The 19,001-nt window shown below is 34.4% G+C and overlaps 1 protein-coding gene across 2 annotated transcripts in view; it reads right to left on the reverse strand.

The window, feature by feature from the left end:
• The window catches only part of cntn5 (contactin 5), a 519,869-nt gene that overhangs the window by 95,282 nt on the left and 405,586 nt on the right, over positions 1-19,001 (reverse strand). For both annotated transcript variants that reach the window (XM_056477908.1, XM_056477906.1), the window contains exon 13: positions 18,061-18,205. In XM_056477908.1, coding sequence (XP_056333883.1) covers positions 18,061-18,205 — 145 coding nt within the window. The remainder of the gene's footprint in view (positions 1-18,060; positions 18,206-19,001) is intronic.

The raw sequence follows: 19,001 nt of genomic DNA on the forward strand, positions 1-19,001 counted from the left end.
GTCAGAACCCACATTCAACAAGGACACCAGAAAGGACGTACGGTGTGAAGACCGGTGGGTATAAGCAATATGCAAATGAACCATGGTGACGAAAGTAGTAAAAATGAAACGTCCCTTCAGAGCCACCTAAATATATTTCGGGCCACTCAACGTAGATCTCTTGCTATTTCAAAGCAACATCTCTGAAAAAGCGCAGCATGTGTGAAACATTTGTATGCTGTACAAGAACGGCTGGATAAACACAGAAGAAAACATAATCACGGGCTTGTTTACAATGGACCGATTTTCCGTTTTCCTGACTCTGGGTTCTTTGCCGATGTTACCGAAAGGATTGACCGCAGGGCTTGGAGAGTGCCTGCCCATACTTTCGAACTAATGGGATTAATACTTTTTCATTTGGAATACAAAACCCTTGAACATTAGCGGAAATCCATGTTAATTACGAACCTTCATTAACTCCGCACAGCTGTCAATGTCAGATAAATGCAGGGCAGCTTCGATCGCACCCCTGCTCCTCTCATGATTGAGCTGCGCTTCATCTGGAGACGTCTTCCTTGGATACAGCTAATGGCGGAAAATCCTTTTACTAAAGTCAGGCCGTGTCCAGTCAAAAATGCCGGTGAAATTCATTGTACTCATTTCAGAGTGGAAATCCATTTTTTAGTATTTAGTTGAAGTGGGAACAGAATATCTTTATCATTCAAGAATGGAGTATGATGTTTATGCCAAGACATAACTATCTGAAGATGCTCAAGGTCAAGGTCAAGGTCAAGGTCAAAGTCAAAGTCAAAGTTACGTCAAGTCAAGTCAAGTCAAGTCAAGTCAAGTCAAGTCAAATCAAGCTTTATTGTCATTCCACTCAATGTATGGATACATATGAAGATGCTGCAGTATTAAATCAAGGTCAAGGTCAAGGTCAAAGTCAAGGACAAGTCAAGTCAAGTCAAGTCGAGCTTTATTGTCATTCCACTTAATGTATGGATACATTTGAAGATGCTGCAGTATTAAGTCAAGGTCAAGGTTAAGGTCAAGTCAAGTCAAGTCAAGTCAAGGCGAGTTGAGCTTTATTGTCATTCCACTCAATGTATGGATACATTTGAAGATGCTGCAGTATTAAGTAAAGGTCAAGGTCAAGGTCAGGTCAAGTCAAGTCAAGTCAAGTCAAGTCAAGTAAAGGCGAGTTGAGCTTTATTGTCATTCCACTCAATGTATGGATACATTTGAAGATGCTGCAGTATTAAGTCAAGGTCAAGGTCAAGTCAGGTCAAGTCAAGTCGAGCTTTATTGTCATTCCACTCAATGTATGAATACATTTGAAGATGCTGCAGTATAAAATCAAGGTCAAGTCAAGTCAAGCTTTATTGTCATTCGCTACATGTTTAGAGGCATCTGAAGATGCTGCTTAATTAAGTCATGTCGGCGTCAAGTCAAGTCAAATCGAGCTTTATTGTCATTCCACTACATGTGTGGATACATTTGAAGGTGCTGCTGTATTAAGTCAAGTCAAATCAAGTCAAGTAAAGTTATTTATCGACCGCTGTGAATGGACATACAGTTGAATGAAATGTTGTCTCTCGCAGGAACACGGTGCTATATTCAGTCAAAGTCAAAATTATTCAATCCAGGCTCATTATTGATACGTACCCCCATATACATTTCTAGACAGTGCAAAATATGTCCCAGGAGATACATTTTTTTGCAGTTTTTGTTTTAGCAAATCCACCAGAGGCCTCTGTGTACGCTTTTTCAGATCGCAGATTTTTTTTCGCAAGTGCCATTCACGCCTGCTGTTCTCATGTAAATCCACCAGAGGCTGCTCTTGACTGACTGATCGACTGACTGACCAACCGATACCCCCACCCACCCCATTCCCTAAACCCAACCGATAGTGTTTACAAAAGCACCAAATGACCCACCCACCGCCTTCCCTAAACCCAACCAATAGTGTTTTCAAAAGCAATGCAGAAAAAAAACCCCACATTTTTTTACCACATTTTGAGATCTTACTACGTTCTCACACTGTTATTTATTTTTTTATTTAAATTTTTGCTATTTGTTTTTGTTTTATCTGCTTTCTGGAACCGTTTTTCACCATACTTGAACCCTGTCATCACGGTCAACTCCTCTCTGCAATTCAAGTTCGCTGACATATGCGGCGAGCTTTTTTGCTTTTTCCGTCCACACTAAGGTAAGCGGTCAGCTGGTCACACAAAAACAGAAGCTGCCAGTGGCGTCTTACTGCCCCGTAGTGTTCATTTTGAAGACAAAATGTAGCCATACTGTGCGTAGCTCTGGCTACATAATTTGTGCTCTCCAGAAATGTATACAGGGGTACGTTTTCACAATGAGCCTGTGTTGAAATAATTAGCCCTTCTGTAAATTTTTTTTTTCCAATGATTCTTTTTCTTCTGGAAATTTTTTTTATTTGTATTATTTCCGCTTGAATAAACATTTTAAACTATTTTTAAAAACAATTTAAAATCAATATAATTAGCCCCTTAAGAAACATACATATATATATATATATATATATATATATATATATATATATATATATATATATATATATATATATATATATATATATATATATATATATATATATATATATATATATATTCATTAATTCATTCATTTTCTTTTTGGCTTAGTCCCTTTATTAATCCGGGGTCGCCACAGCAGAATGAACCACCAACTTATCCAGCACATGTTTTACGCAGCGGATGCCCTTCCAGCTGCAACCCATCTCTGGAAAACATCCATACACACTCGTACACAACAGACAATTTACCCTACCCAATTCACCTGTACCGCATGTCTTTGGACTGTGGGGGAAACCAAAGCAACCGGAGAAAACCCACGCGAATGCAGGGAGAACATGCAAACTCCACACAGAAATGCCAACTGACCCAGCCGAGGCTCGAACCAGCGACCTTCTTGTATATATATATATATATATATATATATATATATATATATATATATTATTTTTCTGCAAATTATCCACAATGATCTCATTGCTTTTCTTTAATAATTAACTTGTTTATTATCATGCAGCAATCAAGTCATTTAATTAGACAAACCCTCAGATTTCATCTTCTGAATGTTCTTGCCAGTGCCATTTTTGTAACCCAGACGCAGGAGTCTGCTTTTAAAGCCTCTAGTTTTCCGTCAACTTCCTGTGCTAGTGTTGTAAGTGTTTCAAACAAGTAATGCGATTCTGTCTTGGATCTTCTATGCTAAACTGTAGCTCATGCACCATTTCATTATATGTCTTTTCACCTCAGCGGTGCTCATCTTATTATTTTAAATCTGATTACTTGTGAGGCAAGCGTACTGTTTATTCTTAAGGTTAGGGATTTGAAGAGACTCTACACTTCAGCACATAACTCATCCAGCTCTGTTTGTGCTGCAGACGTGAAGGATCCCTCAAACCATTCAGCTTGCTGAGCAGAGATGCGTTATTACTTTTATAAGAGGCCTGACTTATTTCAATCTGGTAGATGAAAAAAAAAAATTGGGAGGAAAAAACTAATACACTTTGAAGAAGGAGCCAAATCCATATAGTATTTATGGCAACCACTCAGACTGTAGCAGCAGGCTAAAGCTTACAATGGAATATAAGGATGTGTTCACACTTGGTTTGGTTTAATTAAAACAAACTGTGTGATTGATCTGATTGTGGTTCATTTAAGTAAGTGTGAACACTGTCATTCCAACCTTACACAGAACAAGAATACATGTGTGGACTATAGATTTATTTTGAAATACGAAAGTAACTTGAACCAAATATATGAAGGTATTTATTTACTTTTTAAAATAGGTTTGGTTATAAGAAATAACAGTGTGAATGCTAAGTGAACAGTTTAAACTGTTTAATAAAATTAGGACAAAAAAAATAAAGAAAGAAAGAAAGAAAAAAGATTTTTGGTGTTTCAACCGTCAAAATGTTGGACTTGAGGGAATTATTTCTTGAAAAACAGGGTGTTAAATTTATAAAGACATATTTACTTTTTTTTAAATAGGTTTGGTTTTAAAAATAATGAAATTAATTTAGGCTAACTTTGCATTACTTTTCAATGAAATGAAATGAAATTAAAAAAGAAATTAAAAAAAAAAAAAAAAAAAAAAAAAAAAAAATATATATATATATATATATATATATATATATATATATATATATATATATATATATATATATATATATATATATATATATATATATATATATATATATATATATATATATATATATATATATATATATATATATATATATATATTCCATTAAATTTTCACCTAGTGGAGTTAAACTAGTTCACGCCTTGATTTGCTAGCTGATGTCTTCTTCATAGTCCTCTATCCATCGAGTGACAGTATTTACATTTCATTTTGATAACTCTGATTATTTACAAAATTTAATTTCAGTTAGCTTTTTTTGTAGCTCAGCAATAAAACAAACAAACAAAAAAGGTTTTGTCAAATTAGAAATGATGCTCTTTGTTAAAGGCATTCTCGCAAACTTTCTCCATTATTCTCACTCTCTTCTCAAATGAGATTGTACGCTAAATAAAAGGTTACCATGGGCCAACTTTGGCCGGCGTGCCCCAGTTTGTGCATCTCTGCTGTAGATAATCATGTTGATGTGAATGAGGACTGACAAACTAACTAACTAACTAACTAACTAACTAACATGTTCACCAGATAGAGTGCCCACCAGACACACTAGAGGAAACTCTACATCACATATGTCAATGAACTGGACTACACATCCCATAATAATCAACACTTCACACCTGATGTTCATTAACTTTGATTACACTACTCCTGCAGCTCATTATCACACACTATATAGCCCTGTGTTTCAACCTGTGTTTGTTAGCCATTGATTGTTTGTATGAAGTTGCTGTCTGTTCTCGAGTGTATGGCTTTGGAATGTGTTACTTGGTTTTTGTTCCAGTCTTCGTTTTGTTTCATTTTAAAAAAATGAACAGCACATAGATCTGCCTCTCACCTTTCCCCTGGACCAACGGTACACTAACTGCCACCTTTTTGATTGTTTTATTTTATTTTATTCGGCTTTAATATGTGGAGGAAACTTCTCTTGTCCTCTCCACCAAGCTATTTTATGACCATAATATTGAGTTTGTAATGATCCATATTCTTAAGAGTTTTTTTTTTAATTATTACTATATAAAAAAATAAATATTAAAGCTATCCAATAACTTACTGCATTTTCCTTGAATCATTGTGAAGGGCTCCGACAGTCATTCACAATGACTACTTTTGGCCTTCATTAGCATAATTGCTTTGCTCAAACGTACCGGATGTACTGTACTCTAAACTAAATTGTTTTTTCTGCTCAGACCAAAGCAACATCTTTATCTCAAGAGAGAAACAATCATGTAGTTACACCAAAATGCAAAAGTACTGATGGATGTAAACACATCATAGAACAATGTGAAGATATCTGGCCTTCATTCTTCCTACATTTACTCATGGAATAGGGTAATTATAATTTATTAGCATATTAGCCTATAGGAACTATAGAACCTAAATGTAATAAGGATCATTTACACATACCACATACTGTATTTGTTGTTAAAAATGTGAAATGCGGTGCTAGTGTTGTCACGATAGTAGAGTTTCCAACTTCGATCCGATACTATCACGATCAAAAACAGAGAGGATCAAATAGCGAGAACATACTTCAGAGAAACCCTGGAATACAAACAGACAGGAACGAGAACAACACAGGACAAAACAGGCATCAGCTGGAAAACGCTGCTTAAGTCAGCTGATCCGTAAGCATGCTGTCAGTGCAAAAGGTAAACAGACACACCCACCCTTGCACACCCACAGCATTACACAACAAACAGAAAGAACACAGATCCATAAAATGTGACATATACATTGAAAAAATTGTATATTCAATACCATTTTCAAAACCACAAGGAACAAATTTCACAACATTAAAAATACAATTTTAGCTTTATTTTGTAATCTTGAATATATGAATAAGGCATATTTTAATTGTCTCCAATCTTATCTTATTTTCTGATTCAATCAAAGTGTTATCCTGATATTATAATTATATTGGATATTATAGTATATGTTATGCATATATTTTTATTACCTCATACAAACATTTTATTTAAATGTAAAGATGACAGAAACAAAAACAGCTGAATGGAGCATACACTAACTTATGTACACTTAGCCTGTTTTATTAATTTCAGCGGTTCTTATCTGGGAATAACATACCTTGTGAATGTCACCATTCAAAATCAAGTATTCCAGAGAGCTGTGTATTAATATAATATAATATAATATAATATAATATAATATAATATAATATAATATAAAATAATATAATATAATATAATATAATATAATATAATATAATATAATATAATATAGGCGTCATGGTGGCGCAGTGGGTAGCATGATCACCTCACAGCAAGAAGGTCACTGGTTCGAGCCCCGGTTGGGTCAGTTGGCATTTCAGTGTGGAGTTAGCATGTTCTCCCCGTGTTCGTGTGGGTTTTCTCCAGTGCTCCGGTTTCCCCCACAGTCCAAAGACATGCGGTACAGGTGAATTGAATAAGCTTAATTGTCCGTAGTGTATGTGTGTGAAAGGGTGTGTATGGGTGTTTCCCAGTGTTGGGTTGCAGCTGGAAGGGCATCCGCTGCGTAACACATATGCTGGATAAGGTGACAGTTCGTTCCGCTGTGGCGACCCCTGATTAAAGGGACTAAGCCGAAAAGAAATGAATGAATAATATAATATAATATAATATAATATAATATAATATAATATAATATAATATAATATAATATAATACAGACTAAACCACAATAAAATAAAATAAAATTGTATAAAAATCAAATAGTTAGAATAAAATAAAAAATAATAAATAAAATAAAAATATAGGCAATTCATACACAGTGATAATTCATTGTGCCTTACACAAACTAGAACAAAAAAATACAAAGAATAACGAATTAAAATCTGATTAAAATATGTTGAAAAGAAAAACAAAACAAAACAAAAAAAAAAGTGAAATTGACAGTGCAATCTGCTAGACAAAGCGCAGTGCTTTGAAGGTTGCTGGTTCAAGCCTCGGCTGGGTCAGTTAGCGTTTCTGTGTTGAGTTTGCATGTCCTCCCTGCATTCGCGTGGGTTTCCACCGGGTGCTCCGGTTTCGCCCACAGTCCAAAGACATGGGGTATAGATGAATTAGGTAGGCTAAATTGTTCATAGTGTATGAGTGTGAGTGATTGGTTGCGGCTGGAAGGGCATCGCTGCGTAAAACATGTGCTTGAAAGGTTGGCAGTTCATTCCGCTTTGGCGACCCTGGATTAATAAAGGCACTAAGCCAAAAAGAAAATGAATAAAATAAAATAAAATAAAATAAAATAAAATAAAATAAAATAAAATAAAATAAATAACCAGACTCTTAAAACTATTTTTTTTAATTAAATAGCAAAATGCCTCTTCATGTTAGCCATAAAAGCTATTTCAATTCCTAAAAAAAATCATAAAAACACCAAAGAAAAAAGGACAATATCTGCCCTTGCCATGCCTCAAAACAAAAACACAATAAATTGTCCGTCTCTGACAAATTTGCCACACGATATATCACATGAAAGTCCATTCATCACCTTGTTACCTGAAGAACGGAGCATTCCTGGACCGCTCACTTCTCCCATCTATCAGCAGTCAGTGCGTATAAACAAACATCTATCAAACGGCAGACAACATCATTTCGAATGTGATGTGCACCACTTTATGAATGATTCCAAATCGTGCGGCTGTGGTAAGGCACATTTTTTTTCTTCTGTCTGTACTGTATCTCTGACTGCGGAAGGGCAAATAGCATCTGAATGCTGGTTACGCCATTACTCCTGAATTATTGATTTGAGAGAATGGAACTATGGCTTGATAAGCAGCGGGAAGTGAGGAAGGGTGTCAAGGTGAGAGCCGGCTTTTGTGCTGTGTATGGTCATTTTAGCGAGTGTGTGTGTGGTTATGCATTACAGCCAGTCGGGGGCCGTTGGGCTGGCAAAGCCATTTTTTTTTTGCAGGACAATTTGAAAAGAGCGCAAATCCCACTGGCTATTTCTCAGAATAAATTGCCTGCTTTGCAACAGCACCACTGTCAGCAGAAAAGCCCGTAAATAATTTTGCAACGTCCACTTGCGAACTTGAGTACGGCCTGTGATGAATATGTGGTGAATTTGGGACTCGGGTCTCTCTGTTAGTTAAGGTGTGTTTGAATTTATTTGGATGTGTGTAAGGGCATCGCTTTTATTATCAAGCGAGAGTGTATTTGAACCTTTTTTTTTTCCTCTGTCATCAAATTATTTGCAGCTTCTAGAGAGAAAAAAGTAAGGTCATTTTAGCTTAAAATAATTGAATATATGAAAGGGTGATCAAAAGGTTTAATGCCAAATGAAAATTGATCCTGGCGGGTGATGAATATCAACATACAAGCCAATTTGGCAGTCTGTAAATAAATTTGTCAGCTTTCACTTGCTAACTATGTATGACCTGTGATAAATATGTGGTTAATTTAGGACTTGGGTCTCACATACCTGTTAAAAAGATGTGTTTGAATTTATGTGGATGCATGTAATGCATCATTTATACTATTCCATGAGAGTGTATTCAAACCTTTTTTCCTCTGTCATCAGATCCGGTGTAAGTTTTGGTGACCTTGTTCTTGATCGAAGATGAATTTAGGTATGAAAGGGGAAAAATAAATGTGTAAAACGCATGTGTCAATAGACTATGTGAGAAAATGTTTATTAACTTAGTACACTGTAAAACCCAACAGTCAACTTTATGAAATGGAATGAGTGTAGCTAACTCAAAATTGACTGAAAGTTAATCTACTCATTTGAAAAGAGTTTTAAACTCAGTGTTGAAGGTAATGAGTTAATTAAATACCTTATTACTTCAACTTTAATGAAGTAAGTTCACAGTACTCATATAGATTATTTTTTTTCAACTCAAATAGTTTGTAGCAATCGCTTTACTCAAATGGTTTGAGTTGCCTTAACTTATTGGGTTTTACAGTACTCAGTTGGTTTGAGTTCTCTTCATTTATTGGGTTTTACTGTGCTCAAATTGCTTCGTTTACTCAAATGGATTAAGTTCACAGTACTCATTAGGATTAGCGTTTGAACTTAAATGGTTTGCTGCAATCAGTTTCGTCAAACGGTTTGAGTTACCTTAAATTATTATAGTTAATTTGACAGGTTATGAATTACTAAAAATGTTCCATCACACATTAAATCATTACATTTACAAGATGGCTAATAATTTTGGCTTCAGCAGAAGGAGAAAAACAAACATTTTATTTAGAGGTTCAAAATAATATATATATATATATATATATATATATATATATATATATATATATATATATATATATATATATATATATATATATATATATATATGTATGTATATGTATATATATATATATATATATATATATATATATATATATATATATATATATATATATATATATATATATGTATGTATATGTATATATATATATATATATATATATATATATATATATATATATATATATATATATATATATATATATGCAACTTTTTTTAGTACATGAAAGTCTAAAAGCAAATCAATTATTATTATTATTATTATTATTATTATTATTATTATTATTATTAGTAGTAGTAGTAGTAGTAGTAACATTATTATCATAATAACAACATTATTATTATTATTATTATTCTTTTGTTATTATTATTATTATTATTATTATTATTATTATTATTATTGTTGTTGTTGTTGTTGTTGTTTGTGTTATATAAAAAAAATAATAATAATAATAATTATTATTATTATTATTATTATTATTATTATTATTATTATTATTATTATTATTATTATTATTATTATTATTATTATTATTATTATCATGTGCAATAATGGTCAAAAGATGTACAAATTACCATTTCTAAAAATAATAAACAAAAAACAAAAACATATAAATAGAATAGACACAATCTAGAATATTGACAATCTAAATCCAAATAGCTTTAGTCTAAGTGCTTGCATTAAAAAATGTTTAATTTTAATAACACCCATGTTTACAGACTGTGTATAACAGATTTTATAGTGAAAGTTTGTTCATGTTCATCACTTAGAAGCCAAAGAACCTGTGCATCACATACAAGACGAAGGCTTCACAGGGTTAAGATCTTTTGTGCGCTTGCATCTCGTTATAAAATTCAAAGTGATCATGCAAAGGTTAGAAATTAGCGCAAAATTATGCAATGCAAATGTCAGCATTGACTTTGAACATGTGTGTCCTTTAGAAAGAGAAACCGGGGAAAGTGTAATGGGAATGAAACACTGAAACTGTCTTCAGAGACACACACTTCAGGTTTCACGGCAGTCTTGGCAGGAGTAAATTAGGACATGTTTGATGCCAGTGGCTCATGGCATTCAAAATAAGCAAGGTGTGAATTCTTAGGATGACGATAATCCGAGATGTGTAAAAAAACAGATTAAAATAGTAAAAACTGGTAATAATGTTACGAAGAAAATTACACCTTAATAAATAATAACTAATTATAAAATGCATAGAAGACTTTTTGTGTCTATACAATGATGGTGGATGAGATCTAAAATAGGTTTTGCTAAGACTCTATTTAAAGGGAGCCTATTTACAAGATGTAAAATAAGTGTCTGATGTCCCTAGAGTGTGTGTGTGTGAACTTTCAGCTCAAAATACCACATATATAATGTTTTATAACTCCTTTTAGGCTTTAATCCGAATTGTGTCATTTTGGTGAATGTCGCTTTAAATTCGAATGAGGCTACAAATGCCTATGTGTCAGCATAGAGGCAGATTGAAAGAGAAGACTAACATCCTATGCTAATATGGGAGAGATTGTCACTAGTGGGTGGGGCTTTCGTGCAAAGTGAGAATGTCAATCAAAGTGTTTCTGCTGACTACTTTTATGAAGTGTGATTATAAAAAATCTTTTAAAATCTTTTAATCTTTAAAAAAAAAAAAAAAAATTCCAATTACCACACAAATGTTTAAACCTCTTATAAAACTGATTTTAGCATAATACTTCCTCTTTAAAATATTTTTGCATCATTTTGCATTAACTTAGGGATGCACCAGAACAAAAATTCTGGGTTAAAATGGAAAATTCTGGATACACTAGAGGGAAACCAAAACCGAAACAGAAAACTTTTTGTAATGATATTTTTAGCATCTTTTTTATATACAGTATACTGTTGTATGTTGCACATAAATTATATACACAAATACATTTTTGAATTTTCATAGAGTGTTTGTTCCATGAAGATAATTTGATAGCAAAACTTTATTTTTGATTAGCAATATGCATCACTGAACACTTCGTTTAGACAGCTTTACAGGCAATAATCCCAATGTTTAGAATATTTTAAACCCTCAAAAAATTGTAGATATTCAAAAAGTTTTATCTAAGACAAATATTGCCCCATCCTTATAAACTATACATCAATGGAAATCTTCATTCATTCATTCATACATTCATTCATTTTCTTTTCGGCTTAGTCCCTTTATTAATCTGGGGTCGCCATAGCCCCAGGTTGAACCGCCCAATGGAAATCTTATTTTTTAGAATTAATGTGGTGTATAAATCACAATTTAGTCATGACAATTTAGTTCTTCAAAATATCTTCTTTAGTGTTCAAAAAATAAAAACAAACAAACAAACAAAAAAATCTGAAACAAAACTGGAACAAATCAAGGCTAAGTAAATGTTGACAGAAGTTTACACTTTGGGCGAACTATTTCTTTACAAAAAGTCCATGTTTTAACATGATATATATGAAACAAAAAATGGGTTCAGTCCAAAATACAATACATTAAATTTACAACGGATAACCCTGGGAAGTCATATGAAATCTAATTTTAACATTTATTCCTTTTCCTTCAGCTTAGTCCCTTATTTATCAGAGGCCGCCACCAACTTTTCCAGCATATGTTATACGCATCGGATACCCTTCCAGCCACAACCCAGTACTGGGAAACACCCATACATTCTCACATTTACACACACACTCATAACACTACCCAGGTAGCAAAGAAATCTGGCCTAATAATTCTGGGCTTATGCCACAGCAGGCATAAGTCTGGTTTGGCAGAGGTGGCACCGTCTTTAAGGCAGCACACAATACTTTGGCCAGATGTAAAATGTAGTATTTGGCCCTGATGTTAATAATTGATGTGTGGGTCTGATAAGTTTGGCCTATCTTGACCCACATTTAAATGAAATTATAATAATTATTATTTTTAAATAAAGAAAATAAATTTCGACCAATCAGGTCGCTTCGAGAAAAAGCACGCCCGTAGCACACCTAAAGTGCAATGATCCATGGGTTTATCAATTTTATAGTCGTAGCACGCCAACATATCTGGCCCAGTTCAGGCTCAGTCATGGGCTGTTAACTTGGCTGAGACTTGGTCCAGCCATGTACCGTAATTTACTGCAGCTTGTGGCCCAAGCAAAAGCTGATTGTGTGGGTCAGAGCTGGGCCAGATATAATTTTTTATGAGGTATGGCCAATTTAGTTCACCCAATTCACTTATACCGCATGTTTTTGGACTGGGGGGGGGGGGGGGGGGGGGGGGGGGGTTGGGGGACTGGAGCACCCGGAGAAAACCCATGCCAACACTAGGAGAACATGCAAACTTTACACAGAAACCAATTGACCCAGCCGGGACTTGAACCAGCGTGAGGCAACAGTGCTAACCACTAAGCCACTCCATTATTTTAACACATTTTATTAAACTATTGATAATAACAAGATTGACATCACTATAGTGATGCTCCTGTGTGCAATTAACCCAAACAAAAGCTTATTCATAACACAAAAGCAAGCTGATGTTAATTAATATTAACCAGAACCCTAATTACATTGCAACACAGAGGAGATCTCAAAAATATGTATAAATAATAAATAAAGCCAAATAAAACTATGAATCGTTTCCCAAAAATTAGTTTCACATCAGTTATACAGATATTGAACAACAAGAGTTAATGATAAAGAATAGACATTGTTGTTTCTAACCTGCATTTAAGTGAATTTCTTCTGTCGAACACATAGGAAGAAATACTGAAGAATATTGGGAAATAACCAAAACCAAAAACAAAACATTAATTGACTACTATACTGTTTTTTGTTGCTACCATGGATGACATTACCTGCTTTTTCCCAACATTCTTCAGAACATAACAACAACTTCAGAAAAAAAAATTACAGTTGAAGCCAGAATTATTAACCCCCTTGAAATATTAGCCCCCCGTTTATTTTTGTTTTTCCCTCAATTTCTGTTTAACGGAGAGAAGATTTTTTTCAACACATTTCTAAACATAATAGTTTTAATAACTAATTTCTAATAACTGATTTATTTGATCTTTGCCATGATGACAGTAAATAATATTTGACTAGATATTTTTCAAGACACTTCTATACAGCTTAAAGCGAGATTTAAAGGCTTAACTAGATTAATTAGGTTAACTAGGCAGGTTAGGGTAATTAGGCAAGTTATTGTATAACGATGGTTTGTTCTGTAGACGATCAGAAAAAAATATATTGCTTAAAGGAGCTAATAATTGTGACCTTAAAATTAATAAAAATATAAAAAGACTGCTTTTATTCTATAAAGATAATTTGATGAAGAAAAAGAAAGAAAATTGATGAAGAAAATAAAGAAAATTTAATTTTATTCTATAAAGATAATAGCTGAAATAAAACAAATAACACTTTCTCCAGAAGAAAAAATATTATCAGACATACTGTGAAAATGTCCTTGCTTTGTTACACATTTGTGAAAAATTTAAAAAAGAAAAAAAAAAAAATCAAAGGAGGTTTAATAATTCTAATTTCAACTGTATAAAAGTTTAGATTCACATGATTGTAACAAGGACATTGTTATGTTTGGGTAAACTGTTCCCTATAAAATACCAAAATACATAGGCTCAAACAACTGATAACATGGCTGTGTCCGAAATCACATACTTCTATCTGCTTGTTAAGTGGTGACGTGCTGGTGACGTATGCAATACTGTTTCCGGGTCCAAGCCGCCACTCAAGTCATAGTGTACACAACAATCTCTGGGCTTGCTGCATCACAAATACCAAAATGTTAACAATTTATAAAAAAATGTATCACTTTCTGCACATCGGATATTAGGCATGGACATACATATTGCGATCGTGATTTTCGAAAGTATTACAGCGCTTTGTAAACGTTTATTATTACCATTTCATGAGTCTCCCTATACAATTTGTTAGAGCGCTTGGAACCTAAAGCCGCTTCGCTTATTGTTACACTTAACACTTAACAAGCGGATACTATATAGTATGCTAAAAACAGTATGCGAGAAGTACCCAGATGAACTACTACTTTCAGCGAGATTCTGAAATGTGCATCTGAAGCACGCTACGCTATCCTATAATGCCCCGCAAGATAACTCATAAATGGGAGTGAGGTGATGCAACTCGCGTGGGTAGGTCATGTGATCATGACAAAATGGTGGATGTAGTACGTCCAACTTCCATTCATACTGCTCACATTCATACTGTATAGAACGTACTTTTCTAACAGCTGAGTAGTACATTTAAAATCCAATGCAGTACCTACTTAGCAGTAGGCAGTTTCGAACGCAGCACCAACTAATACATAATTTACCCAGTGTTTGTTTTACTTCTTACTTGCAATATTCTACAATCTTCTCTTCAGCTTCTTTCATAAACCATCACAACACAACCAAAGCCACCATGAAAATAATATTAATATTATTAATTCTTTCAGATGAATAGGCAGCACGGCATGTGAGTGTGTGTGTGTGGTGGTGTTAGAGAATCTCTTTTATTAAACAGCAGCCCCATCGCCTACAGCGCTCGACGGGGGCTGATAATTTCACATCTGTCACTCATGATGACTGACACGTCTTCTCCATCAAGAGCTTGTTCATGGGCCGGCGCTCATTTTCCTCCGTGCTGATTTAAGATTATGCATAAATGAATGGCCACAGCGGATGAGCTATCAGCTAACAGGGTCTACAATATTATGGCTCAAATAAGCTATACTTCAATTCTAATGAGGTTACATGTACAAGGCTGTAGCAGATGAATAAAGCAGTGTGCCGTAGACGAACTGACTCAGAGCGCTTACATTTAACCCCGCAGTCTGTTCTAACATATATGCTTTAAAATGTGTTTACATTCACATTTTTAGACTAAAAAAAGAGGATAAAACGCTGAGATCTCATTAAAGGAAACACACTGTGTGGTTCATTTTACATCTCTTAATCTATTATTTCTCAAAAGGAAAAAAGGTGAAAGATAACTATTAATATTTGAATAATAACACAAACTACATCAAGTTACCAATCATTCGCTTGTAGCAAACTAACGGTAAGAGAAGTTTGGTTAAGATATACAGTTGCTACAGAAGCCCTCAGGTTGACGTCAACAAAAGGACCACCACTCCAAAGACAGAAGAAAATAGTCAGACTTTAATTGAAGATTACTAAAAATATATATTTTTAAAGTGGATTAACTTGCAAAGATTAAATATTAATTTTAAGAAAAAACAGTGTGAGCTAGCAAAATAAACACTGTAAATCAATTTACGCCAACTTAAAAATTATGTTTGTATATGCAGGGTTCAATGCTAAGAACTTTTTCTACTGGCCCGATCGGACCAGTGGTTCAGATTTTTGACAGATTTTCTGAAATTTTCACTGGCACCACCAAAAAAAAAGTTAATAGCTATATCTTAGCCACATATTTTAAATAATGTGTGAAAAATAACGTCTGTGCATCTACAATTTTAATATTTTTAAAATGTTAATGAATTTGTAATGAGCAAAATTCAAAGTCTTATGCATACATAAAGAGCAGTATGGAAAATGTGCAGGTGTTTTATTGCACTTCTAAATGATTTAAAACAAGGTGGCTGACTTGCAAAAGTGACGGCAAACTGTGCAAAACATCACTTCATTTTTTTGTCATGTTGTACCCACACACATGTCTGTTTCCAAGATGTTAGAAACAGATATTTTCTTTAAACCTCATAATCTGATGTTGCCGCCATGTTGCCGTCTCTTTGCTGTACTAGTTGTTTCAAGGTTACGGAAAAAATAAATAAATAACATGCTCACAACATCAGATAAGAGAAACCAAAAAGCAATATGGTGTTTATGACATCACAGAGAAGGTAGCATTTAAAGGCTTAGAAAGCACAAACTGTTTCTTGATTCTAAAACTGCATTTGCACGCATCTGACAATTAGTCAAATTAATTAAAAATAAAACTTTAGTAACGAGGCAGCACTGGCCCGATCGGGCCAGTAACGATCCTGTCTACCCAGCATTTTTCATGCTGGCCCCAGGTCATCGGGCAGTCCTTATTGTTGAGCCCTGTATATGTATTTAGGGACATTTTGTCTAGAAAATACCTATTTTTACTGCTTCTGCCTCCTGGAACATATATTCAGCTTCAATTTCCATTAAATAATTAAGTCTAATTTCCATGTTTTGCCTGTTTAGTCTACTAAGTTAAATACACATTTACATTAAACATATACTGTGTATAATCTGTAAAACAAAATTAAAAAGTATTTCACTACTCCCTGGGGTCTGGACAACAGCCGATCTGAATGTTATCGCTTGATTAAATGGGCGTTATCAGTGGTTATCAGCTGATAGATATGGGCCAGTAGAGCCCTTCTGTGCCTACTGGTAGGTTAAGAAGGCTGCTATCATCCATCCACATGGTTAATCAGCTATAGATCACATACGACTGTGACAGGATGTTAATGAGAATTATTTATATTATTTATTAAATTTCCCATTAATTGTATTTTATTAACGTCTACCCCTACCCCAATCCTAAACCCAACCGTCACAGTAATATAAAAACAGATCAGGATCTGGAGTCTTTGCTCTTAGTATAGCTGATTAACCACAATAATTATTTATATTATTTAATAAATTTCCCATTAATTGTATTTTATTAAGGTCCACCCCGACCCTAAACCCAACCGTCACAGTAATATAAAAACAGATCTGGATCTGGAGTCTACTTCATAACCGTGGTGGGTGTTTTCTCTTTCTCGCGCTGAACGCAGTCGACCAATCACAACAGACTGGTTCATCGTACCAATCACAGCAAAGATTTGTCCGATGCAAAAGAAGGCCTCATGCAAAGAAGGGGTGTGGGAACAAATGAATCATTGAACAAATCATATGGGAGTCATTGGGATAATTAGGTAAAAATAAATGCACATTATAAGACAATGAAAGTATTTTTGATCTTGCATGCATATCAGCCTTTTGTTGGAGACCCCCAAAACCAAAATATGTCTTTTTATAATGCATAATAGGGGCTCTTTAAAATACCTGATAAATCCAGAATTCCAAAGAAACTGATCTTGTTTTCCATATGTTATAAGTTATATTTAACTTAAATATTATTTGACAAAAAAAAAGCTCACTAGAAATTAAATATAGTATATACAATACAGCTAAACCAATTGAAATATCAATATATTGAGCAAAATAAAGGACAAATTTAGCATTTTTCCTAGACCTGACATCACCTTTGGCAACTGCTATACATATGAAATCCAAAAGAATGAACCTGACAATAATAGGAAATCAGCATGACATCAATCACAATGCAACCTTGCATAGCAAACTAGCCTAATAGCTGTGAGAGTGCAAACAAACCTGTCACCGCATCGCACCTCAGCAGAGCTAAACCCAGCGTGAGACCGGTAATCATTGGACAAGAACATTGATTAAAGCCCCTGAGCACACAGATTCATGTAAATGTATGCGTGTTTATGGGCATATTTAATTGGAATCAATTAAAAACACAGACCCTTAGGAGTGGACTGCCACTGCTTCATCCCGAATCCTGATAATTATCACAGTTTCATGCAAAACATGTTCGGTCACGGAGCTAAACTGCGCTTCAGCTGGGACTCTCTTACTCACCTTCGGCTGGGTTGAAGTCTTCGGTCGTTTTTCCTCCATGAGATTCTGGGTTTGGGTGATGCACGTGGACGGCACTCCAGAGAGACGTCTTTCCCAACGGTTGCGATGAGCCGGACCGGGTTGGTGTTGAACATGGGAGCTGATGCTATTAAAAAAATAAATAATTAAAAATATGTAATTTAGATCACCCAAAAATGAAAATTTAGTCAGTACAAGCTACAATTACAAGTTTTTATCTTTCATGTAGAGCAGGGGTTCTCTAACTCAGTCCTGGAGGTCCCGTGCCCTGCATGTTTTAGCTCCAACTTGCCTCTACACTTTGGCTGCGTTCGAAATCACATACTTCCATATTATATAGTACGCTAAACACGCTAAAAAAGTATGCAAGCTGAGTAGTATGTCCGAATTCATAGAATCGAAAAACTGTACAGTATGTGAGAAGTACCCAGATGACCTATTACTTCCGGCGAGATTCTGAAGTGCGCATTTGATCATGCACGCTACACTATCCCATGATGCACCACAATATAATTCATGAATGGGAGTAAAGAAATACAACTGACACAGGTAGGTCACATGATTATCACAAAATGGCTCCATTTTCCATTAATACTACTCACATTCAAACATACTGTATAGAACATACTTTTCTAACAGTCAAGTAGTAAATCCAAATTCAAATGCAATACCTACTGAGTAGTAGGCAATTTTGGACGCAACCTTTGTTTTCTAGAAAGCCTAGTAAGACCTTGATTAGCTAGCCCAGTTGTGTCTGATTGGGATCGGAGCTAAAATCTGTAGGACACCAGACCTCCAGGACTGAGACTGAGAACCTCTGATGTAGAGTGTAATGTGGGTAGTTAATGTAAAAGGTCTTAAAAATAAAATAATACACTAACTAGAATCTTTTGTCTGTCTAAATAACTAATTCTGAACTGCCT

This window comes from Danio aesculapii, chromosome 18, assembly GCF_903798145.1.
Source record: "Danio aesculapii chromosome 18, fDanAes4.1, whole genome shotgun sequence".
In the NCBI taxonomy this organism is placed as follows: domain Eukaryota; kingdom Metazoa; phylum Chordata; class Actinopteri; order Cypriniformes; family Danionidae; genus Danio; species Danio aesculapii.